We start from the raw sequence: 26,206 nt of genomic DNA, 5'->3' as shown, positions 1-26,206 counted from the left end.
GAAGGGAGCAGGCCTCACAGTAGTGTAAAAACATATTTTAGGAGTTTTACACTACCAGGATATGTAAACTACACAGGTACATGTCCTGCCTTTCACCCACACAGCACCCTGCTCTAGGGGTTACCTAGGGCACACATTAGAGGTGACTTATATGTGGAGAAAGGGGAGGTTTAGGCTTGGCAAGTACTTTTAAATACCAAGTCGAGGTGACAGTGAAACTGCACACACAGGCCTTGCAATGGCAGGCCTGAGACAAGGTAAAGGGGCTACTTAAGTGGGTGGCACGACCAGTGCTGCAGGCCCACTAGTAGCATTTAATCTACAGGCCCTAGGCACCTATAGTGCACATTACTAGGGACTTATAAGTAAATTAAATAGTCCAATCAGGTATGATCCAAGGTTACCATGTTTAAAAGGAGAGAGCATATGCACTTTAGCACTGGTTAGCAGTGGTAAAGTGTGCAGAGTCTAAAAGCCAGCAAAAACAGTGTCCAAAAAGTGGAGGGAGGCAGGCAAAAAGTTAGGGGTGACCACCCTAAGGCTGTCAGGTCTAACAGCCTCCAAAGTCCTGCCACAGTGTGACTCCAGAGCACCGTGTCACTGATGTCCATGGTACCCAGCTTGACCTCTATGCAGCACCTGTGGCCCCCTGGTGTGATCTCACCACCATAAAGTCTACGCCTCCTGTCTTGACCAGCTGGATTAATCTGCCCTGCCTTGTCGTAAGGAATCGCTGCCTTGCCGCCAATGCTGTATCACCTCCCCTGAAACCGTAGGGAACCAATGTCTCACATCCCCTGCATAGCAGTAAGCAACCACCGCCTCACCTCCCCGGTAGCAGTAAAAAACTGACACTGCACCGGCTCCAGCAATGCCTCACCTCCCCGACTCCATGCAACGTCTTTGTTTTCTCATTGTTTTCCAAGATACTGAACCTGGGGTCCGTTTGACTCCATGACCAACCTGCACTCCCTCATGAGTGACATTGGATTGTTGGGAACTACTCAGTCAAAACGCCGTGATAGCCGCAGTTGGAGCTATTGGGTTTCTAAGACCTTTACTAAGATTTAATCTTTGAAAATGTGTATCTTTACTTGTGAATGTTGGATATTTGTTGTTTTGGCTTGTTTTACTCAGATACATATTGCCTATTTCTTTTACTGTTTTGGAGTAATTTTGTGGTGTGTTCACTGTGTTACTGTGTGTGTGTGTGTGTGTGTGTGTGTGTACAAATATTTTGCACATTGCCTCTGAGATGACCCTGACTGCTTGTGCCACGCTACCAAGGGGGTGAGCAGGAGTTATCTTACCTGTGTAAGCTCCCTTACCCTGACTAGAGTGAGAGTCCCTACTTGGTCAGGGTGCAAACAACTGCCAACTATAGACCCCATTTCTAACAGTCCCTAAACAAACACTTGTCAAACTTCCTTCTGTGTTTGTTGGAGACACACACTGAGGGATGGAAAGGATTGCAAATTATATGTGACTCGCTCTAGCTTTTGCAACTGCACCTTGCCCTTGCAGGAAAAAAAGGTGGAACCTACACACCAGATGAAGTACAGCAGGCTCATGGTGTTTGTGACCATGGTACCTGAAGAGTGCGCCAAACATTTTATTTGTTTTGTGGGGCTCATGCATCGGGTGGCCACGAATTGGACCAGACCAGAGTTTATAGTTAATCCTAATGCACTTAATTTCTTCACCTGACCTTGACAGTATATTAGCCACTGTTGCTTTTTGGAGCAGACAAGAGTTTATAGTTAATCTTACTGCGCTTAATTTCTTCCACTGACCTTGGCAGTATATTAGCCACCATTGCTCCTCTCCTTGCACGCATTCTATATTGAAGTGGTGTTTCTTTTTCACAATCACCACTGCATATGCGCCGGGTGACCTGGGCTACACCTCTGGTAGTAAGAAGGTGAACCGATGCTCTGAGTTTAGCTAATGTTTAGCCTTAAAATGTAGGCCCCTCCAAAATCCAGCCAGCCTATCACTGTAACCAGTAAAATGAAAGAGCAAGCACTCACGAAAATGACGAGAACTCTTTGCAAAAAGACAGCAGGGTGCGAAAATATTCCAGTCAGAACAGAACAGATGGAGATAAATCTGGTGCACCATCCTTACGGAAGATACATCCCAAGAGAGTGCTGTCACATATGGACGTCTGAAGGTGTGCATTACACTGGTATCTACTCACGGACGTCCCATGGGCACAATGGGGGCTTCTCCTTTTGTCTCATTGGGTAGCAGAGTTTAATTTGAATACCTGACTTTCAGTTGGTGTCTGTACAATTGCTTTCATTTTTATTGATGACCAAGCAGCTAAGCCACATACAGCACTGCTTTCTGTCACACAGCTCCATGGCAGTCAGATCCGCATCTGTGTAGATATCCACAGGCCAAATAGTGCATGTTTCCTCTTTCCACTGTTACACCCAGATGACTGTGGTGAATTCTGACACCAGGATGATCCATCTCCAACTTCAGATAGTGCAAGCAGGTGTATCCATGGTAACAACAAAGGAAGAGGTAAGGTCAAAGGTTTGCTTCCAGCAGCAGCATGTCATTCTTCACGAAGGCATGCGATGGAAGAGCCCCCTGTGAAATACGTTAACATGGCAATTATGAAACCACTGAACACTGGGCAGTATTCAAGTATCACAGCAAAACATCAAGTTACCCAGACGTCTGCAAGACACACTGAATTCATCCTTATGTTTTTGAGCAGAACACCTACGCCTTTCCCAGGTGGGCCTGAGAGCTCAAAGCAACACAGGAAGAAATTCCAATGTGCAGTGCTGCTGAACTGCAAAGCTTATTTTTCCCATAGCTGGGCAGTGGCGCGTGGTGCACAGCGCACTCATTAATATGTAGCACTCTATACTTTTGAACGTACGCTCGTTCTGACGCCAATGCATGCAATGTTGCGCTTGGGCAATGCTTGATAAATCTCCCACTCGATTTCCAAGAAAGGTTTCACCTTAGAAGCTGCTGGCCCCACTCCCAGCCCGCTGTGCCCATGGAGCTAGCTCCTCCTGTATTTGCAGACTTTTCACAAACTTTTCACACGATGAGGCTTTGCCGCGGAGTCCTTATCGGGAAGACATGCAGATAACAGCCCGCTGAAATCCTGACGGTGGAAAGAGGATTTCTTAAGCGTCCAGGAGGACGTGTTATGGTGACCCTCAGTCCTGCTGATGGAGAGTTTCCTGCATCCCGATAAGACTGGACCGGCCCGAGGGTTCACTGTGGGAGATTGCCTCGCTATCACCCTGTGTGCCATGCAGGCAGGTGGGCTGTACCTCGGAGGTGGAGGGAGGAGTGCAGATGACTGCCTCCACGTGTATATATAGCATCCGCAGAGGCACCTGCTGCATTCCTGCATGCCATTGACTGGAGAAATAGGTAGGTCCTGGGCTGCGCTTCATTCATGTGAACTTGTGGGAAACGCACGGGAGCAATAAGACAGATAGAAAGAAGAAATAAAGAAGTGGCAGGAGAGAAAAGGAAAAAGAAACAGAAGCAGATATTGTAAGAGAGAAAATAATAATAGAGGAATGTGTTAAGGAAGAAACAAAGGAAATACAAGATGGAGAACGAGAACAGATTAAAGAAGGAATAAATCAAGAAAGAAAGGGAAGAGGGAAAGAAGAAAATAAGGATGTACGCAAGGAAGACCAGGGCTATTGCACTTTTGAATCGTTTTCTCGCACTTTTCACACAACAGCCGCATTGTCGACACACCACGGCAAAAATGATTGTAAGCGCAGTTTCGTTTGCTTAACAACATCCATCAGACCCTGTCCAGGAGTAATAACTTATTCCCCCCTGCAACATGTTTTACTGCAGAGGTGTTACTTTAAAACATCACTGAATTGTCTGTACAATCTTGCAACAAAAAGTGCTAATGGAAACTTAGTTTTCCAGAATACTTGATAACAAATATGTGTATTTAAAGGGCCAGAACATATTTCATTGCTAGCTTAAATATTTCTGAACATGTTTCTTTCGTATGCCACCGACCTAATAGAAATTTGTCTGAGCCTAGGCAAGTTATTTTAGGTAAAAGTATTGTTAGTCCATATTCTCAGCAGCCGGATTTATTTTGGGAAATGTTGAGGGGGTGTTTATATATTTGAAAGAGAATGTGGCTACAATCAAATGGGACCTTTCATGGAACTACATGTATTGGCTTCCAGGCGCTAGGTATCTGTGATTTTAAACAGCCTCTTGCAGACTTGTGCTACATTCAGGAAGCATTGGACTGGCAGCTTTAGTTTGCTATATGTAGAATAACAGATGGCGCCGCGGATCACACAGAGAGCGAGCTGTGCTTCGGCCTCCTTTCATTTTCCCCTCGGAGTTTTAGAAATTGTCATGTATTCGTGTGAATGGTGGTTACACGTTTTCAAACTACAGTGTGCGTTTTTTTTTAGCTGCAATGAATTATAATAATTGAAACGTTTGCCGAAAAACAATCACTGTGTTTTGAGAGACGGGGGGGAGGGGGGGGAGGTGAGGCAGACCATCTTTTGAATGTGCTTCTCGTCCCGCTGTCTTGTCTGGTCTACCTCTTGCTGTCTGCATAGTTCTAAGAGCAGACGTTTTCGGCCTGTGTTGTTGTTCACGTGTGACTCGCTCTCATAAGTAGTTTGAACTGTTCATTTATTTTCTTTCATTATTTCACATGCCCACAGAAAAGTTTTCGCTGTTTTGGGCCACACAGGGCGTTGTTAGTGATGCACAATTGACAGTGAGTGTTACTTATGAAAAGTATGCCTTGAGTAAGGCGCACGTGACTTAACACACGATGCAGCCGGAAGTGCTGGACATCAGCAAAAACAGTATCTGGTGAAAATGTCTGCCCGGTCAGTAACGGGATACGGCTGGACAGACTCAGAAGTGGATCGCTAAATGATGGGGCCCTGTGCAGAAAGTGACGAGGGGCCCCAGTGTCTCTGATCGCACAGACATTTCTTGATCATTGTTTGTACAACGGGGGGCACCCCCTGGAGATTCGGGGCCCACCTGAAGGGTCGCACCTCATGCGCCGCGTGGGCTGAGTTACGCCCCTGGACACAGACGTCACTTGCACGTGAATGAGTGCTGTGTTCGCTGTATTTTCTGCAGTCACATCAGACAGCACCGAGATTACCCCAAAGAAAGGCGAGCTTTGTTTCACTGCTTCAGAAAGAGCTTATTCTTAATGTGCTCGTGATTTCTCTAAACACTAGTGCTTTCCGGAGATTTTCAAGCACAACCTGTTCCCCTGTGTTTGTCACCAACAAACAAAGGGCTCAGCGCGGTACCTGCTGTGCCTGGCCCCAAGCCGCCAAACTTATGATTGAAGTCAAGACACCACTGCACAGTGACAATGGCTCTCAAGGCTGGCGGCTCGGGGTGGGCCCTCCTTTTACAGGTGTTTCAGGAGCAGTGTCACGAGGTGGCAGCTCCGTGTCGTGGGGTCTTGTAGCGTCTGCATGTACCGGCATTTCTGTAAGGCTTTGGTTGCTGGGTGCTCAGTCTGCCAGTTCAGTTTGTTTCTGAACAGAAAAATTGTTTGTGGCCTTAAATGACCGTTTTTTCTTTAATGGTTGACACTTGGACCCTAATCCTAATTATAAAATTACGATTTCTGCACAAACCTTGTTTGCTCAAAGATACGCAGCCATTACCAGACCACACCATATTTGTCCTGGTGAATATTGGCAGATCAAAGCTGCTGTAATTTAACTGGGGAAAGTCATGGTCAATTCTAATAAATGTGTAATTAGCTACAGAGTACCAAATTGTGTATGTAATTCAGCATTTTCATAAAACGAACTAGGAACTGTAGGTATTAACCACCTCTGATAAATGCCAAACGCCATGATTTTGGTACCGCCAGTGAGTGCTTCAGTACCTTCACAGTAGTTACCCCCCTGCCTCTTCTCTGAGAAAACCCAGTCCCTGAACATGAACACACGACCTCCGTCCTCTGTGTAGATTTTGCATGGTCATGTACTCCATCACCAAGCATTAACGTCTGCATATTTTTCTATAAATCCCCTTCTGCGGATTGTGCCCACAGAAGGCACTTTTTGGAAATCAATATTGAAGATAGTTTCAAAATGTTGTGTTCTTCACCCTTAGTGTTTAGATGTAATGTCATTCCCACATTCATTGTTCACTTGGTGCTTACTAATCTTATGCTCCAGGGGAGTACCTCAGTTTTAAACCTGTTGCAATATGCCTATTATAATCAGGTCATATTTTACAGGTACTTCTCCAGTGGTAAGTCAAATGGGCTACACTTTTACTAAGCCGTATTTCTACATTTATTCATACTTCTACTGTAGTCTGTAGATTAATGGAGCTTTCATTTAAGTTATAATCGTGTATAGTCAGTAACTCAGGGCTTGCAATTTTAAGTATGTTTGAATGTTACTCACCTGCTAACTACACTTACTGATATTTCTGAAAGGATTACAGACAGGGTCATTCAGACCCTTGACTAAGACCTAAAGCATATATGCGCTGGGCACCTCTTTTAATCATGTTTGCATGGCCAGTGCCCATCAGCTATATACTTGTGTAGAACTGAGTGCAAAGCGTAATACCACAGACCCAAAAACATTTTTTGCTGACAGTATTCGCTGTCACTTTCCACTTAATCCTTAATAGGTGTAATAACACACTACACCAGGAGCAATTATTGGTTGTGTCAGGGTAATTTAATGGACCAAAATAGCCACATCAGTCATTCTTCAAAAAGTGTAAGCCATGTGGCATCCGCTGTTCATGAATTTTTCGCAATACTTCAGTCATGTTTTTCTTTGGGCCTGTTATCTGCTCGATAGCTATGCTATAGTTCTTAGTATTTTGGAAATAACATGTGACTCGCTGCCTATAATTTCTTGTGTAACTATTTATCTCATGGCTAAAGCCTTTCTGTGGATCTAATCTCTCAGGGTTTGCATCTGCAGGCTGTTCTATCATGACTGGGAACTTATTAGTTAGCCTTTGTGATGATTTTATGATGGTTAATCAGTCAGATGGTTTCATTACTCATTTTTCTGTGACTGTTTTCCAATTTACTCCACTTCTCCACTGTAAAACTGTTATGCCAGAAGGGTGCCACTCTTAGGATGAAAGTCCTCTGCTGTGACACTCTGCTGTGACATGCTTTTCTGGACAGCTTTGTTTTTTCACCCATGAGCAGCATAACCTTAAGCGCCAACTGGAGGCGATCCATGCAGTTCTGGGTTTATGTTCATCAGATTTGGGCTCTGAAGTTAGGGAGATACCTAATGTGTACCCTCATTCTAAGTGAGAATGGCTCTCATCATTTCAACCTGGAGCATGAGGTGACAGATGGCGATAGCAGTTACCTAGACCTGGTGCGGAGACTCTTTTATCCATACCTATGTGACCAAAATGTCTACCATCCAGCTCCATTCAGTTCTCATAATTAGGGTCCTTTGCCTTCATCATGCCTGGGACATGGATGTGTGTTGTGAGTATGTTCTCGGTTGGACTGTGGATGAACTGCAGGGTTTATTTGGACTCCAGTTATTTGTGCAGCATAAAATGGTAGCCTTCTTTATTCTATGAGCTGGTGATGTCCATTCCTGCCTCCCGCCTGAAACCTGTGCGTATGGTGAGTGGCGACGTGCCTAACCTCTAAAAATCACAAAAATCATAGTCCCAGAAACCACCTCACAAAAACATTCAAGCCATCCATTCCCACTTTTCAATACAGATAGACCCCGTATAGATCACATGACCTTATTTCGCCTCTGTATGAAGAATGAACTTTGAAAGGGAAATTGTTCAAATGAACCTAAAATAGAGAAATAATTAAAAGGTAAGTACGCAAATAAACTTTATTTGTTCGGTCTCACATGATAATTGCATACAACCTCAAGAATAGGGGACTCATTGGGTTAGGGGAGGGGTTCAAACGGCAGAAGAGAATCTTAACTTGTTGCCGTTTTCTTTTGCCTTTAGCACCATCAATCATTAAAGATCACTGCTCTCTCTATTCAGCTAAGATAACTTTTCCGATCAATTATTGACTCTTCGGCGTTACTGATAGGCCAAAGCAAACATAATCTTCCTTCTCTTTACATTCTGACGGATGCAACTCTGGCTTATGTGTTTTCTCGTTGAATGATTGCAACTGCTTTCCAAAGACTACAGATAGGTTTCTAGTATTAAGGGCACACTTAAGCATCACAACACATGGTATAATGAGAACACAACTTTCAAGGGCGTAACACTGGCTTCGGTAGCTTATGTGATTCGGAGGAGCACCAACCTTTCAAGGGGCCCCCATTCAATCCAAGGCAAATGAATACCTGTGAGATATGGGAGACTCAGGGGCCCCTTGTCACATTCTTCAAGGGGAATGGTCTTAATTTTGGGTGATGCCACTGACCAGGTGTGATCTGGCCATCACACACAACACTAAAGTGTCCCACATTTGCCACGCTACAAACCCACATCTTTCTATACAACCACAGCGCGATATTTGCCCTTCAAAGTACTTTGGTGCCTGGTCAGGGGTATGCAGCTCCATGTAAATGTGATACACCATTGCTCAAGCCATCCCTACTTGCTCAGCAGTGCTTTCCAAGGTGGTGTTTGGAAGCTAAGCACAAAGGTGACTTCACCTCTACACTAATGGCATTTATATAATTTTCATTATCAGGATTTAACCTAGCGCACAATTAATACACAGCTGAAAGACTCAAGAGGATGTGGGCAAAAATGATATGTGGCAACTTTCACTTGGAGGGTTCTCTGATAACCAGTCAGAAAGATGGCCTTTGAGTTCAGATTAAGTAGCGTTTGACAGCTGTGGTTGAGCAAGAATGGTTCATATATGTAACTGGAAGTTTATCAGCTGTGATCAGAGTCTTATGCCTGTTATTGAACCAGTCCCGAAAAGCAACAAGGGTTTTGTACCTTATTGACCGGGAATAAACACGGTTCCTGTTGATGAGAAGATACCATAAGCGATAGTTGAAAACATTTGGACCCTAGTCACACAGTTCAAAATGTTTAGATGCTTCATTCTATGACATTTAGCTAATTTGTAAGAAAACAGAAGTACCTTTCTTTTATTTATGTGTCAAATATTCTGCTGTTGTTGTCAAATTATTTCGAAGGCACTGGTAAGGCTGGAGACCATGTAGCGTTTCCTTGTCAGGACACCTCCCCGCCCCCTCTTCCACCAACAGGTGCGGCTCCGAGCCTCGTGTTGGGAAGACTGAAAAGAAGAAGCGCCCATTGGGGTGATCAGAAGACCCTCAGAGGTGCTTCTTGTCAGATTGTCCATGATCTTATAGGAACTCTCTTTTTTGCTGGGAAAAGCACGTTTTCTGCCAGTCTTGGTGCTTTGTTCATACTGAACATTCCTGTGGGCAAAATGACCCAAAGTACACACCCGTGCCTCAAACTATCACACTTTTCCTGCTGCGATGGTTATATCTGTGTGCTATTTTTTATTCAGGGTATGCCTGTCTGCTTGAGGACGAGTTACACCTATTGCCTGCACATGTAGTATTTCCAGTACAGATTGGCCAGGATAATCCCTGGGACTTCAGCACACAACTCTGTCAAGGGGGCAGAATACAGTTAGCCTTGAAAAAAATATAGACTCGAAATCAAGGACTGTTTATGTCTGCATGCAACTGTCTTCATAGAGGGGAGGGCTTGTCAGGAAGCGCTCCTTTCTTTGTTTCAACTTCATGTTTAGTTGTAGTGTCCCATAAAAAGTTAATTGTCAGCTCCATGTCTAAAATGTTGGGTAGAGCCATTAAACCCAGTCAGCTGTCAAGCAAAATCGTTTCCTTTTTAAGCTACTGTTATATGGGGTCTGCACCATGCACCAAAATCAGTTTAAGTTATAGAAAAACGTTTCTTAGCATTGTATTGCTGCTGGTTGATGAGCCAGGCCCCTTCTTCTTCTACCACAACAGTCGTGCCTCGCTTTCAATGACTGGTTTATGCTGTCACATGTTGGAGAACACGAAGAATAATCCAGCTGAAGTTTGCCCCCGTTATGGTCACCTATCTTGTAAACCGTACAAACTTGTTGTATAGTTTTCTATTGCTTTGTAGATAGGTGTGCACTGTATAAGTCCCAGACACACATCTTCCATGACTTTTTTTTCTCAGTCAGAATGTTCCTTTCATGAAATCAAGAAAAAATATGTGCTTTGAAGGAGATAAAAGCAATTGCAGTTTTGACAGGAGCAAATGATTTACGGAACTAAAACAGAACCATCCGGTGTGCATTAACAGAGAAGCAAGGATACGACTTGCAAGAAGTTAACTTAACCTGGGCCTAGTGGAGGTGTTATTTAGGGAAGCTGCTCTTTTAGCGGGTGGTTTGCAGGCAATCCATCGGGGAATGGGTAATGTTGTACTGGTGAATGAGCGAGTTTGCACTGACTTGTGCAATGCGTTCAATCCATCCCTATAAACAATGCTGGAATGTTTAATTAGAAATGCAGAGGGTCCTATTGCCCGTGACCCTCTTTGTGCTTTGAAGGACAATGTGTGCTTTTGATTAGCTCACCTTTTGTCTTTTATTCTTCCAGACAAAATGGCACCTCTTCCTGAGTTGCAAGAGACTCAGGATGAAATGAAATTGGAGGCTTCCTCTGCACTCCCATCCCAGTCTGAAAATGGTGTTGCTCACTCCTTTGGTAAGTAACATAATGTTCTGACACTAAGACAATATTTTGGTTGTCTTTCTCCTGGAACACTATTGTTAGCTTTTCTGATTTAAATTCTTTCCTATTTAGATAACATGGCGTCAGATGAACATGGTCCAGCTATGCTGCCGGCCTACTCTACCCTTACCTTGGTGGATAATTCTACTAAGATTGCGGGCGAAGGTGCAGCGCAAGAAGAAATAGATCCATGGGACATGCCCGAGCTGCAAAGTTCAGGGCCCAAGTGGTCAGGTAAATATGACACCTTTATAGTTGGAGCCTTTTGTCTTTCTTTGATACTATGAGCATTTCCCTTTGCATATCTGTTGCACTGGCATGTCCTAGGCTTTGAGTGTGAGTGAGCCTGCATGCCACACCTTGATCCTTTGAGTAAGACAGAGTATTGTGCATTTGCCTACAAAAGTAAACAACAAGGAGCATTAATTTCGTTCAGGTGGTTCAGTCATTTGACCAAGAAGGTCTACAAGGGAAAGCAAGACCAGCTCTGGAGCTGGCTGCCCTGTAAAACATTGACCGGCCTGTTTGGCACCCGCAGATGACTTTCCTTTTAACCTACCAGCCTTCCATGGCAAGGAGCAAGCAATGGACATCATGGAATTTCAGTGTGTTCTAGTGTATGAGGTGGAGCAGAGGCAGGGAATCCTTTTGAGGTACTAGGATCAAGATCCACAGCAGATGCCGTTTTGGTCAGCCTGAAGTATCTGCCTGTTTGGCTGTCTGCCTGTTTAGCTGTTCTAATGATTGCTTCAGGAGACAGTTTACTACTTGTTTAGATTTTTGCTGGGCTCATATTTTGCTAAGTGACGGATTGACTCACAAAAATGCATTTTTAGATATCCCGTGGCACTCGTTTAGCCTGTTTGAAACCATAGCACTATCCACCCTATCATAAGCAGAGAAAGAGTATAGGGCAATTTGTAGACCAATGGGGTAAGAAATTCTTTTCAAATTCAATTTTTAACCAGCCAGGTCTTAATTCCTGTTATGAGCCAGTAGACTGACAGATGATCATAGCAAGGAACTTTGTTCCACATATTTTTGTAGTTTTGTTTGCTCACTTTTCTCCAAGACTTCACTGAGGTATTCACATTTGGAGTAGATACCAGCTATGAAGGTATGCAGCTTTAAGGACTCAGGCAATGCCTGCTTGCAAGTAATTGAGGTCACTTGCATTTGACTGAGGTTCTGAATGGGCAAATTACACCCATTTGCAGAGGCAGATATTTTCTAGGTCCATAGCCAATCCTGTGTTAAAGATGAAACACAGCATGTGAATGTCGTACGGAATTGTAATTAAATACTGCCATGAAGGCAATCATGGTTTACATGACACTGAACTCTAACCTTCTGCTATGAAGACTAGCATTGTGGGTAGCATTCCTAATACCGTTGGCTTACTAGCGCAGTGTGAACCTGAGCAGCCTTGAGTGTCTCCGTGGGGTTGATTTGCCTGTAAGCCACAGGCATTGTACATTGGACTGACAATAAGCAGTACTAGTGACCAGTAGCTCAAGGGTGTCCTTTAAGGTGGCAATGCACCTCCTGAAAATGCACTTCATACGCTTCGAGGGGATTTTTTACAGTATGTGATGTTCCAGGTTTGATTGCAGATAATATTTTCACACTACCTTAATTTCAGGATGTCTGAATTCAGCAGGTACAGAATTAAAAGATGCGCATGGTGCACATTGTAGGTTTGCGGTATTCTTTTAATTCATGGGTATTAAATTGCTTTGAAGTCACAGTTGGGTCCTCTCAGAATCACTTTAAGGCTCATGTTCTTGTCTTAGTTGTTAAGGACTTAAAGGATCTGCACACTATAGTGGCTTGATCTCACCCTACGCTACTGAATAGTCAATGGAATAGGAGGGGCTAGCATAATTCCACCAGGTCTGCCGACATTTAGGCAAGTCAGGGGGAGGTGTGGTGTGTAGAGTTGTGTATACAATTTGTCTGGTCTGTGCCATCAGCACCTATCAGTTCTTCTTACTGACACCTTCAGATTTAGAGCAACAGAAAGGTACGAGTCACTTCAAGTAATGTAATTTCTTTGTATACTATAAAAGCATCTTATAAAACATGGCATTTTTACATTATACCTGTGAAATGCTAACCATGTTGTAAGCCCAGTAGTTTGTGATTGGTAGCACTTTGCAAAATAGGATACATTCCCAATTCACTTTTTCCAATTTCCTTTTTGTGTGTAAGTAGCAAAATCATATTTTCACTTATGCATGTGCATCTAAAGAGCCAGCAGACCCCAACCCCTGTGTCCATTTGAAGCAGTGTTTATAAGGGCAGTCAGACTGCATGAGCACAGGGGTCATGTTTATTTTCAGTACTTATCAAATGGGTGAGTCACAAAAATCTGGTGGACGTTGGATGCTTGGCTTTGGGTTTTGACTCTGAAAGTCTGCAGAAAGTCTTGCAAGCCAAACCTGTGGCTGTGCTTCTGCATGTTTTTTGTGGGTGCACCACACTACAAAGGTGCGGCAGTCACCCCATAAAATGTCCATTTGTATTTAGAGAATTGAACTATGTGCACTGTGCACGAATTTGCACCTAGCACCCGTTAGTTGCAAATGTGCAGCTGTACATGCCTTGACAACACTACGTTTGAGTCTGCAACTAAAGTCGTAAAATCTTCCTCTTCGAATTTATATTTTGCCTTTGAGCTAAACAGTGCCCAGCACAGATGACCACTCAATAATGGAACCATTATACGTGCCAGGCTCCTTTAAAGTGGCTGCTGCATTCCATGATATGGGTGACTGCACTTCTGGAGATGGACTCGGGGAATGGGAGTCTTATTTTTGAAGAGGAATGCTTAGGAGCAACGAGATCAGAAGAAACCTTGTTACCGCGAGTAAAGACCGCCATTGTTAGAAATAGTATCAGGAGTTTATTCTGGGGGCCAGAAGAGAGAAAACCTAAACCTCATTTACTTGCAAAGAATGTGCACCCACACCAAATACACTTGTATTATTGAAAAGCAGTGATGGCGTTGAGCATTCTGATTTAAAGAGACTTGCGATAATACTTTCTCCTAAAACAGATATACTTAAGTCATGCGAACGATCTACAAGAATAGATGGATGGATGAATAAATGAACAAACAAACTTTTACAGTGTAAACGTTTGCAGAGAGCATAAACGTCCAAAATTCTACATCTTGTTCAGATAAAGCTGGAGAGCATTCCAAAGAAAAATGAATATCTCCCCCTCTCCCCAGAGTGAGATCTTAGGAAGCAGGTCACTCCCAAGATGCTCATAGATATATCAAAGCAGTAGAGCCTGCAAAAAAGGGCATCCCCATAAAACGGCCATGTGACAAAAGCATGGCTATTAAAAACAGGGGCGGCCTAAAAACCTCCAGGAACCACGAACATACAGACACATCAACAACAAAGGTTCCAAATGGAATGATGTACAACAGAAAGACATTTTTGAAGTAACCCATTAATGAATAGTAGAGTCGAGCATTTATCTTAATAATAGAAAAAAAGAAAGAAAAGGCTGGGCCCGTTCATTCAATATACTGTGTAATGGTAGTATCTTGCAAAGCAATGCTCTGTGCTCAGGTGATCACACAGTCAATAGACTACCAAAATTCTATGGACAAGTATGTAAAAGACATATGAGAATGAAACAATAATAAATATTAGCTGTCAGGACAGTTCTCCAGAAATGTTATGTTCACATTGTCATGGTCATCGACAGCATGTTGAACCTGTATTATTTCAGGATCTTTATCAGGCCTAATAACGTTTCAGTGATGCTTGGGCAATGTAACTGCAAACAAAAGATTAGCACCAGCAGTTAGGTAAAAATAGAAAATTGGAGGAATCTGAAAAACATTAATTCTGTACATGGATTCTCATGAAAAAGTTACCCAGGAAGTCAATCTAATTAATGCATTGATAATTCATGAAGGACAAGTCTTTAGTAATGAATATGAAACCAAAAATTTGTGTTTTTTAAGTGCAACCCAGGTGATCAAAAGTGGCAGAGTAACCCCCACACTGAGGGGAATAGGACTGTTAAACCTGGCATCCTTGGCGTGGTCTCCTATGACTTTTTGCCGCAACTTCCCAGGTTGTTTCTGTGTGCTGGACTCTGTTTTTGCTGTTTTGGTTACTCTGGACACTTTACCACTGCTGACCTGTGCTAAAGTGCAAGTGCACCCTATGTGAAATTGTATGTATTGACTTTTCCATGATTGGCATATTTGATTTACTAATAAGTCCCTAGTGAAGTGCATTAGAGGTGCCCAGGGCCTGTAAATGAAATGCTACTAGTGGACCTGTGGCACTTGTTGTGCCACCCACATGAGTAGCCCTGTAAACATGCCACTGCCACTGCAGTGTCTGTGGGTGCAATTTTAAACTGCCAATTCGACTTGGCAGTTGTACCCACTTGCCAGGCCAAAACCTTCCCTTTTTTATACATGTGAAGCACCCCTAAGGTAGGCCCTAGGTAGTCCTATGGGCAAGGTGAAGTGTATGTTAAAGATGGGATATGTACTGATGTGTTTTACAGGCCCTAACAGTGAAAAACTGCTAAATTCTGATTTTACTGTTGCAAGACCTATCTCTCTTATAGGTTAACATGGGGCTGTCTTTAAATATCCTTAAAGTGCAGATTCCATTTGAGAGTAGATAGAAATGTGGAGTTTGGGGTCTCTGAACTCACAATTTAATAATACATCTGTTAGTGAAGTCGGTTTTTAGATTGTTAGTTTGAAAATGCCACTTTTAGAAAGTAGACATTTTTTTGCCTTAACCATTCTGTGACTCTGCCCGTTTGTGGATTCCCTGTCTGGGTCAGACTGACAGTTGGGCTGTTTGTGAATCTCCTCTAGACAGGGACACAAAGTGAGCTGGGGTGTAGCCTGCATATCCCGATGAGCCATCTGTGCTGGAGTGGAGGGAGCAGTGGTCACTTACACCTGAATGGGCTGTGCCTGCCCTCACACAATGCAGTCTCCAACCCCCTGGTGTGTGTCTAGTGCCTGGCCTGGGCAAGGCAGGATCTTGTAAACAACAAAGACTTTCCTTTGAAGTTTGCCTATTTCAAACGCAGAAAGGGGTATACGTTTTGGACCCAAAAACCCCAGATTTTAGATCACCTTAAGATCACTTCTGAAATCAAGAGGATCCTCTACCAAGGAGAAGAGCTGAGGATAAATGCTGCCCCTGCCTGTGACTGTGTTTTGTTGGGCTACCCTGCAGTTGCTGTGTCTGCCTGTGAAAGAGGACAAAGACTGCACTTTGTTGTGCATTCCTGCTTAAGATGCATCTCCAAGGGGCTGGAGTAGAGCTTGCCTCCTGTTTTGAAGCCTCAGGGACAGCAAAGGCTTCACCATCCAGTTTTGAGTCTACATGCTGTGGACTCTAGCTTGCCAGAGGGTGCCATTCCAGTTCCTGGGCCCCTGGAAGTGAATTTCTAGAGAAATCCTGTGAAACGACGTTGGACGATGCCGTGGAACTTCGCTAAGGACCTGCTCCACAGAATCCGCAACGCCACCTGCACCTGAAGACGTGTACCTCGCAGAAGCGCGATGACCACAACGACTCCGCAGGCCTTGCATCACCGCAGTGGCTGACTACGCATGACTTCGCTGAGATCGGAGTGTCATAGCATCGACGCATGTGGCACTGGACTCCGTCACGGTGCCTGTAACCCCGTGACATAAGCTCGACCTCGTGAGGTCACTCCCGCAGCATCGTGACTTCGCCGGACTTCGTATCTGCCAAAGGTACCAAGAGACCGACACCTCTCCACCGACGCCGCCTCACCTCTACCACTCTGCAGTAAGGACCCGACACCACTGTGCAATGCCTCCACTTCTCTGCCCTGTAGCACCAGAAGCGACGCAGCATCGGATACAGCGACGCCTTGCTCCCTGACTCTGTGCACTGGCCTGTTTTCTACTTGTTTTGCAGAGTTACCGTCCCTGGGGGTCCATACGACTCCATAAAAAGCACCAGGGGTGTTGCATTGTAGGAAACGACTCTGTCATGATGCTGCATAAAATCAAATTGCAGCATTTGTGCCTCTAGGCACTAGTTTTGTGTTTTTGAGTGCTATGATCATATTTTTAATGGTGTATTTTGGATTTGTATCGCACTTGGTCTTGTTTATTTAGATAAAATATTTATTATTTTTCTAAACCTGTGTTGCGTCATTTTGTAGTGGTTCACTGTATTACTGTGTCTGTTGGTACAAATATTTAATATATTGTCTCTGAGTTGAGCCTGCCTGCTCGTGCCAAGCTACCAAGGGGGTGAGCAGGGGTTAACTGAGTGTGATTCTCCTTCCCCCTGACTAGAGTGAGGGTCCTTACTTGGACAGGAGGCAACCTGACTGCCAACCAAATACCCAATTTCTAACAAGGACTTACTCGCAAAGGATATTGAGTTATTCATAAGACAGGTAAAACGTAGATTCCAGTGTCCTAACTGAACTGAAAGGTTCTCCTGAAATAGAAAAGCTAGAATGTTTAAGTATCAAAATGACCACCGGCGCATGTAACACTCATGGAAATAGAAGAGGTATTGCCATGGTCCAGGGACCAAAAGAGAGATCTCAGAGGACTAACGGAGTTATAAAGTTGAGATACTTAAAAATACATTCGAAAAAAATGTAAAATGTGAAAAAAGGAGACATTGGGAAATGCATGTATTTCAAAAACAATTATTTAACAAAGAGGATTTGTCGAAGTGGAACCTCAGAGTCACACGAAGAGAAGGGGGCATTCAAAACTGATAGACACTAAAGTGCACAATAGCCAAAGCTGCAATATGTTCTGTGTGAAAAGAAAATTCAATCATCAATTAGATATGGCACAGGGGGCAGGTTATGCAGTACAACATAAATAAAGGTCATGTCGCACATCATAACAAGAATAATGATTTGATAGAATACAGAGAAAACCTTTCACAGAATGATTTAAGGTAAAGAAATATTAGACTTTTTGTGGTAGACAACATAGATGGTATAAGAGAACCAGGAGTCGCTCAGTTGTTTAGATTAAATGTGACACAAAACGAAAGTCCGATACATGATGAAGTGTATTTGTAACAAGGAATGAAAACATTGAAGACAGAGATATTGTATATGAAGCCAGAGAGCCGAAGTATACACAGCAGATTTCCATTGCTCAGTAGTATTAAGACCACCCATAAATATGTTGCATTTTAAGATCCACCAACACTCAGCCTTGTTCAAGAGGATTTGAAGATCTCCCTCTCTCTTTGTTTTTTTGGCTAGTTCAATGATCTGATGTAATTTTCAATATGTTCTTCTCAGTGAAATGTGCAACTAAGTGTGTGTGAATATCCCCTTCACCCAATCCTGCTGTCTGGATCTGATCGTCTGTGTTGTCTGGCCGATGTAAATGACATTAGGGGCCAACAAACTGCACAGGAATATTACTAGGGGTACAGTTTGTTTTTGCTACGAGATGTTGTTAGTCCTGATGATGACCTTCAAGTGATACAGGGTCGAAATGCCGTCGATGACCATGACAACGTGAACATAACATTTATGGACTGTTCGCATACCAGGACCAGAGAATTCCCCTGCTATTATTTAATATTGTTTCATTTTCACATGTCTTTTACACACGTGTACACATTATTTGGTACTATTCACTGTGCGATCACCTGAGCACAGAGCACTTGCTTTGCAACATACTTCCAATTCACACTAAGTTGTATATTGAATGTGTGGGTCCAACTTTTACTTTCTCTTTTTTCTATCATTAACATATATATGATTGGCTCTAGTATTGATTAATTGATTAGCTCAAAAATATCTTTCTCTTGTACATGATCCACGTGCAACCTTCGTTGGTGGTGTGAAAAAAGCATAGCATCCTATAATGCAGTGGTTCCCAACCTTTTGACTTCTGTGGACCCCCAATTTATCATTACTGGAGCCCGGGGACCCCCACTGAATCTTTATTGGAATCCGGGGACCCCCTACTGAGTCATTGCTGAAAGCTGGGAACCTAATCTGTTACTATTATTTAATTTTCTAAGCATTCGGGGACCCCTTGAGGAGGCTTCGCGGACCCCCAGGGGTCCCCGGACCACAGGTTGGGAACCACTGCTATAATGGATTTGCTTGGAAAGCAGTAGCCAATGCAGGCTTTAACAAGTGTCCAAACCCTGTATATGTTTCTTGCATTATAAACGAACTGCACTGATGTGTTCTGACCCATTGTAGCACATGGAGAGATGCTGTAGATGGGTCAACACAGCAAGCACTGGTCTAGTAGAATAAATTATACTTTTGAGGACTAAGCTACCTTTAGTCTAATGTCAAGTTAAGCCTAGTAGCCAGATATTGTGAACTGCTTCTTCGCGAATATGTGATTCCTGTATTGGTGTAGACAGGAGCCCAACAAATGATATCTGCTTGTTGGACACCCATGCATACAAATGTCTACAGTCTACGCTTGTGGAATAAGTAAAATTATACATAACTATGTGCTTATTTTCAGAACTGGGTACCAAAGGTAAAGTGTTTGCAGTGCTGAAAGGAATCGGCAAGTTCGTAGCCCTGCTGGGACTGCTCTACATGTTTGTCTGCTCCCTGGATGTCCTGAGCTCAGCCTTCCAGCTGGTAGGAGGTACGCTGTGTTTTCACAACAATCAAGGTTACTCAACACAATACCATCAAATTTAATTCAAAATTAATCAGACCAACATATCTATTCTCATCCCCACGACCACATTGAAGAGACCCGCGGTAGTACATTCACCTATGAGTGATTCCAACCAGAAATCACCTTTACCAGTAATCACTTTACACATCGAGTGTGGACTCTTTTACAGCACTGTCCAATGAACCCTTGTTCATATTTTGGCAAAACGTACAAACTCCACCCACTGCGTACTTCATTGTTCATTTTGGGCAAACAAAAGGATGTCTCAATAGGTGAAGGTGGTACTCAAACATGGTGGTTGTGTCTCTGTAGGGAAAGCAGCAGGAGAGATTTTCAAGAACTCAGTGCTGTCCAATCCAGTCGCGGGTCTGGTGATCGGAGTACTGGTGACAGTCCTGGTACAAAGCTCCAGCACGTCTTCGTCTATCATCGTCAGCATGGTGTCCTCTAGCTGTAAGTAGACCATACAAGATCCCCTATGTTTGACTGTGTTTATAAGCACATTGTCCATTGTTGTTCCACCGCGTCACGAACAAAAGATAACTTTATAAGTGTCCACCCGAAGTACATCTCCTCCTGTACTAGTGCACATTTCTCTTTTTGTGCCAACACATATTACCTGGATTTGTGGTGCACAGGTTTGTGTCTGTGGTGCAATACTCTTCATTTAAGCCTACATCTGAGTACTTGCATAACCGTGGAATGGGAAGAAAGTTGGAGAAAACGACCATTAAGTGCACAAGGAAACTAAGAATTAAACAATCTTGAGACTATGTAACAGATCCAATGAACTTTGTTCTTCGTCTGTTACACGGACATGGACGTGTCACTTATTTGCCCTATCTTGATATGTCCAGGTTAGTGAACAGTTTAATATCACATGGTTTTGCAATGACGTGCATGCACTGCATGATACATGATAAACACAGGATGTACTAGTTATTAATATTATACGCTGCCTAAATAATAAAATAGGTTGGATTGATCGTCCATTCTCTGGAAAATAGAATGAAACTGCAATACATGCAGAGTCTGCTTGGCAAACGGCCAAGAGTGAAACTTCAAACCCGCCCTTGCAAGGCTGCTTCTGTATGTGGAGCAGGATGGTGCCAAGGTTTTTTCACTGTAGTAACTCGCGTAGATTTTGATTTTTGGCCTTTCCATAGTTTGCAGAGTTTCCTGCTTTTCATACTTTTACCCTCGGCACAGTTTTCCCTGCAATTTAGTAATATTTTCTCGTGAATCATAGCTGGTACTGAAAGCTTACTTTGAAACTGTTTTGATTGTGACTTTGACGCTGGCTGGATGGTAGCATTTTTTGGACAAATTTCAATGTGAAAACACATACAGACAACTTTATGAACTATGGCCAAAAGGATAGTTTTACACTCCTTGTTTGGAGCACATTTGTGGCTTCTTAGTGAGCCCTAAAGAATCTAAAGTGTGCAACTGGAATCGCCAGCAGTCATAAACTTACTGGAGTAGTCCAATGAGCACGATTTACGCCCACAAAATGTCCATTATATAGAACATTTTACATGCCCATATGAGCACTAGCAAGTGACTTTAAGTTTCTTGTTGAAGAAACTCAGCGGCCCATGTACAAAGAAATGAGACCGCGTGGCTCGAGAAGCCAGCTTGCTGTGCCGCGCTGCATCATTTTGAAAGTGCAGGGATGGCCTATTTACAGAAATATGATGCATCTCTGTACTTTCCTCCGTGTTGGTGCACAATCGGCTGCCTAGCGCCAATGCAGGCACCCTTGTGCCATGGTGCAAGGGTGTCTGCAATGCAGGGCTGATTGTTTATGTGCAGGAAGGGGCACCTTCCTGCACATAAACAATAGTTCATGGGGCCAGATGTAGGTAAGTATGGTTTTGCGAGTTGCAATTTGCGAGTCATAGAGACTCGCAAATTGCAACTCGCAAAACCACATGCAGAAAGGTGTCTCAGACACCTTCTGCGAGTCGGTATGGGGTCGCAATGACCCACCTCATTAGTATTAATGAGGTGGGTCGCAAATTGCGGCCCCATACCGACTATGGGCACTCGCAAACATGGAGGCCTGCTGTCGTCAGCAGACCTCCATGTTTGCGACTGCTTTTCAATAAAGCAGGTTTTTTTTTTCAAAGTGCAACCCGTTTTCCTTAAAGGAAAACGAGCTGCACTTTGAAAAATAAACCGAAACCTTTTGTTTCGGTATTGTTCAGGGCAGGTAGTGGTCCATTGGACCACTGCCTGCTCTGAAAAATTATTTTTGTGATCATTCACAAAGGGGAAGGGGTCCCATGGGGACCCCTTCCCGTTTGCGAATGAGTTACCATCCACTTCAAGTGGATGGTAACTGCGAGTTGATTTGTGACCGCTTTTGCGGTCACAAATCAACTTACATTGCGGTGCGAGTTGCAAATAGGAAGGGAACACCCCTTCCTATTTGCAAGTCGGAAACACATTTTGCGAGTCGGTTCCGACTCGCAAAATGTGTTTCTGCATCGCGCACAGGCATTAGCGCCTCGCAAACGGCGTTTTTCGCCGTTTGCGAGGCGCTAATGCCTTGCTACATCTGGCCCATGGTGTTTTCCTCTTTCTATGTGTGCTGCACAATGCAGCACACATAGAAAGAGGAGAAAAACAGAGAGAAATAAGGAAAATTCTCCCTGTTGCACCACTTTAACGCCATCCCTGAGATGGCATAGGAATCTGGTGCATTCCCAGCCTTGTAAATATGGGAATGCGTCAGATTTCATTGGTGTTGCATGGGAACAGCCACAGCAACACCCATAGACTGCCCCCTTCACGTGAAAGGGGGCCATATTTACAAGGCCATGAATGCCATTCAAGGTGGCTTTGTGTGGCCTTGTAAATGTGGGCCGGCACACTACGTCATTGGAGCATAAAAAAAAAAGATGCTCAGCAGGCGCAGTGTGCTGCTAGGGGGTTTGTAAATGAGGCCCTCAGTTCCTTGCAACTGCAATGAAAAGCATAGTACTTCCTCACACATGCACACTAAAGATAAAATGACTTCTGCCATTAACAGGGGCAAACTTGTTTGTGTTTCGAATATAGAAACCTAGCTACATGAGGTAGGTAAAATCTTATAAACTAACATGTTTGGAGGGATTCACCTCCTTTTTAAGGAGGCATCACCTGGAAATGCCCACAATCACAATGCAAATCATAAACTTGCAAATCCAGCAATCCAGCTACAGAGTCTGATTATGAACATTCATATGTGCACATTCCAAACGTAAAACTCCACAAGTCCAGATTCTGTGAATCAGTGAAAGGCATTTACTTTCACGAAGTCACGAAGGGGCTCATTTACAAAGAAATGCTTCAGCATAGTGCTGCAAACCAGCTTGCTGCACCATGCCATTCTGAAAATGCAGTCTTGTGTCGTTTTTACAGAAATACAATGCACCCCTGTACTTTCCTCTGCACTGGCACATAAACTGCTGCCTAGCACTAACACAGTCACCCTTATGCCTCAGTGCAAGGGTGTCTGCATTGCAGGGAATGCAGCACACATAGAAAGAGGAAAAAAGGGGGAGGAATAGCCTTGTAAATCTGGAAATACATCAGATTCCATGGGTGTTGTGTGGGAACACCCACAGCAACACCCATGGAATGGCCCTTCTACACAGAGTTATGCGTGAAAGGGGCCATACTTACAAGGCCATGAAAAGCCATGTGAGGTGGCTTTGCGTTGTCTCGTAAATATGGGCCGGCACTCCGGGCCACCAGAGCGTCTAAAAAAAATATGACGCTCCGGTGGCTCAGTGTGCACTAGCGGTTTGTAAGTGAGGCCCTAAGTGTGGTTTTTGCTCTATTAAACTGAAAGTCTGACAAAAAAACATGGTAAGTCGTTTTGGGGGTAAACTCCATGAGTAATGCCCAAATACAGTATTAATTTGACAGCTGAATCCACCTTGGATTTCAGTAGGATTTAGAAGTAGAAGAAAAAATGCAGTAAGTCATTAATTTTTTTTTCTTTACTCTTCTCTACATTACTACCAAGAAAATGCTGCTAATGACAGAACGAGAAAGATACAGCAATACCATGCTAACTTTGCATACCTGTAAATGTGATTCTAGGGCACATGTGCAGAAACCCAGGGGAAGATTTATCAAAATGTCACGCAATGCAACACAGCAAGACAACTTGCTGGTTTGTGCAGCATGACAGGGAGAAAGCAGAGAAGCGCCATATCTACTAAGATATGACGCATTCTTGCTCTCTCCCTATATTGGCTTCCTGATTGCTGAATAGCGCCAATGCATGCACCTTTGTGCCATGGTGTAAGGGTGCCTGCGTTGCTGGCAGGATTGTTTTTTTGCACCCTGCTGCACAAAAACAATCCTCAGAGGCATTTTCCGCTTTTTACATGTGCAATTGAATGCAGCACAAGTAGAAAGAGGTAAAAAAATAGATGAAATAAATATATTTTCCCTCGTTACCCCTCTTTTGGGACGACGTACCATTTGGATGTGATCCCAGGTTTACTACCTTTAGCAAATCTGTGATTGCGTCAAAATGCATGGGTGGATGCATGGCAACAACCATACTCCACCCATGGAATGTCTTCCCAACACAGAGTAACACAAGGCAACGATTTGCGCCATCTTGCGTTACTCTGGGTTTACTAAGCCATGCAGAGCCATGCAAGGTGACTTTGCGTGGCTTAGTAAATCTCACTTAAGACCTCGCGTTATGTTCTGCTGCCTTGCAAGGGCTTTGTAAATCCGGCCCCCGATTTCTATACAATTCACTACCAAATCCCTATGACCAGTGCATTGTAAATGAATCAATTTACTTTTGAGGGTACAGGGCAGGCTTGAAGGAACGTTTACTCTGCAATTCAATGGTACTTCAAAGAAAGAAGAGGTCGCGAGGGTTCCGAAGATCAGAATTCAGTCCAATCTCTTTTCGCCTTCAGGAAGAAGTTAAGGACTCTTTTCCATCAGTGCCTGAACTGATCTGAGTTTTCGCATCAGCTCTCCTTTTCCACCTGTTCTGTCGCCTTACTTCCCCTGCATTCCTCTCCCTTGTTTCCTACGCCTGCTGTTGTAATGTTGTATTAGCCCAGCTTCTCGTATGTAATTTTGTTCTTTTTGGCATCAAGAACCTAAATGGTACCTGAGCGCTAGCACACAATCTAAGAATGTCAAATAAATATGTAGGACCTTGACCTGAACATGGGGTGGCCCTGGGGAATAAGAGGCTCTGGAAGAAGGAAAAGTGGAAGAAAACAAATGATGACTGGAAAAACATTAGAGAAAAACAATGCCGTGAAGTCGATTTGGCACTAAAATGGGTTGTTCACAATCATAAATCGTTAAAATTGATTATAACTCCATCATGTCTTGAGACTCTGCAGTGAAAATGCGTATATGCATATAGCTATACTGGGTATTTAATAGCTACGTCAGAGGGCAATAGTCACGTAGGTTACGTAGAAATAAAAAATAAAAAAACTTTCAAGTTAACCTTGTGATGAAACACTACCCAGAATTGTGTTTGTAGGACAATAAGTTAGTCCAGAAAAGAAAGTTGAATCCTTATATTGAGTTGGAGTGTCATACTGATTTTTCAAGTACCTTACACAATAATTGTAAGTAGCTAGTATGTCATGAAACACTTTTCAGGCCAAATATAAATCTGAAATTACCATCCAGGGAATAAATGTAAGGTCATTGCACATCATTAACAGTTTCTGCTTTGAGACAATGCAGCTTAGGGTGGGTGTGGTGAGCGTCTTCGTTTAGCAGTGCTTAATTTGCAAATAAAAATGTGCCGGTGCCTAAAGCTCTCTTCCGAAACTCGCGGCTGTTGCATTTAGATGTGCGAGCACAGAATACCGAGGCAGCCTAATTTTAACGCCATCTCTGTCTTCTTTAATCTATTTACAGCCACTCCCTGTCCCTTCAACCCACTCTTTCAGCTTTCTGCTTTCTCCCTTCTTGGCGCTTTTCCCTCTTTCGCTTCCTCCATCTTTCCCCATATGTGTCTTTTGCTCGCAGTAAATGCCTGATGCAGAAAAATAAGTGCCACCCCCCAAAATAAGTGCCAGTGCCCCCCACCGGAAACCACCCGCTCAAATTAAGCACTGTGATAAACTGGCCCAGGGAAGCTTCACGTTGACATGAGTCAACATTTGATCAAGGTCCATGATGAGCTTAGTAAGCATCACTCACTGCCAGCGCTGTTTAACCTTTGCTGACCCCTCATTGATACTTATTGACCTGTGCACACACAGCAATCAGGGCTCAAATCAAGATGGAGAGTAGTCAACCAACTAATCTACTGCCTGCAACCAAGCGACTAATCCGGGCATTCCAGAGGTGGAGTTCTTCTTTGGACCTTCCTTTATTGTGCCACTATATCGGACCGAGCCTGTAAATATACAAATAACAGGCATTTCCATATGGTGCCTGTTCGCACAAGGATGCATTTGTCATCATATTACATGTGTGCTGTTTTTTCTTCCTAGATTCTACATGGATTATTATGCTGGTCTAAGGTAGTAACATCAATGTTCTTATGTTTCTGTATCACACTTTATGACTGATTCACAAAGAAATCGGCCTTTGGGTGCAAAACACAAGGAGTACAATTGGCAAAAGCTTCACAAGGATGTGTATCTGCATAGGCCCTACATTTTGCGTTATGGAAAATGATCTTGAAAATCATCGTAAGTCATACAAAAACTGAATATTTTGTCCAAACGCACGGTCGCAAACACTTGATAAAAGTACATGCTCATTGTCAAGGAAATGTTTGTTTCATTGCTATGCTCACAAA

The 26,206-nt window shown here is 43.4% G+C and overlaps 1 protein-coding gene across 2 annotated transcripts in view; it reads left to right on the top strand.

Moving 5' to 3' along the window:
• The first annotated feature begins 3,106 nt into the window (after positions 1-3,106).
• LOC138248146 (sodium-dependent phosphate transport protein 2B-like) overlaps positions 3,107-26,206 on the top strand; it is a 45,452-nt gene continuing 22,352 nt past the window's right edge. The window contains exons 1-5 of one of the 2 annotated variants that reach the window (XM_069202148.1): positions 3,107-3,408; positions 10,593-10,700; positions 10,800-10,961; positions 19,240-19,368; positions 19,717-19,857. In XM_069202148.1, the coding sequence (XP_069058249.1) occupies positions 3,387-3,408; positions 10,593-10,700; positions 10,800-10,961; positions 19,240-19,368; positions 19,717-19,857 (562 nt within the window). In that variant the 5' untranslated portion in view covers positions 3,107-3,386. The other variant, XM_069202149.1, reaches the window with a different exon arrangement.

The sequence above is a fragment of the Pleurodeles waltl genome, chromosome 1_2 (assembly GCF_031143425.1).
Source record: "Pleurodeles waltl isolate 20211129_DDA chromosome 1_2, aPleWal1.hap1.20221129, whole genome shotgun sequence".
Classification (NCBI taxonomy): domain Eukaryota; kingdom Metazoa; phylum Chordata; class Amphibia; order Caudata; family Salamandridae; genus Pleurodeles; species Pleurodeles waltl.
The sequence above is the reverse complement of the archived record's forward strand: the minus strand, read 5'-3'. Positions and strand labels throughout refer to the sequence as shown.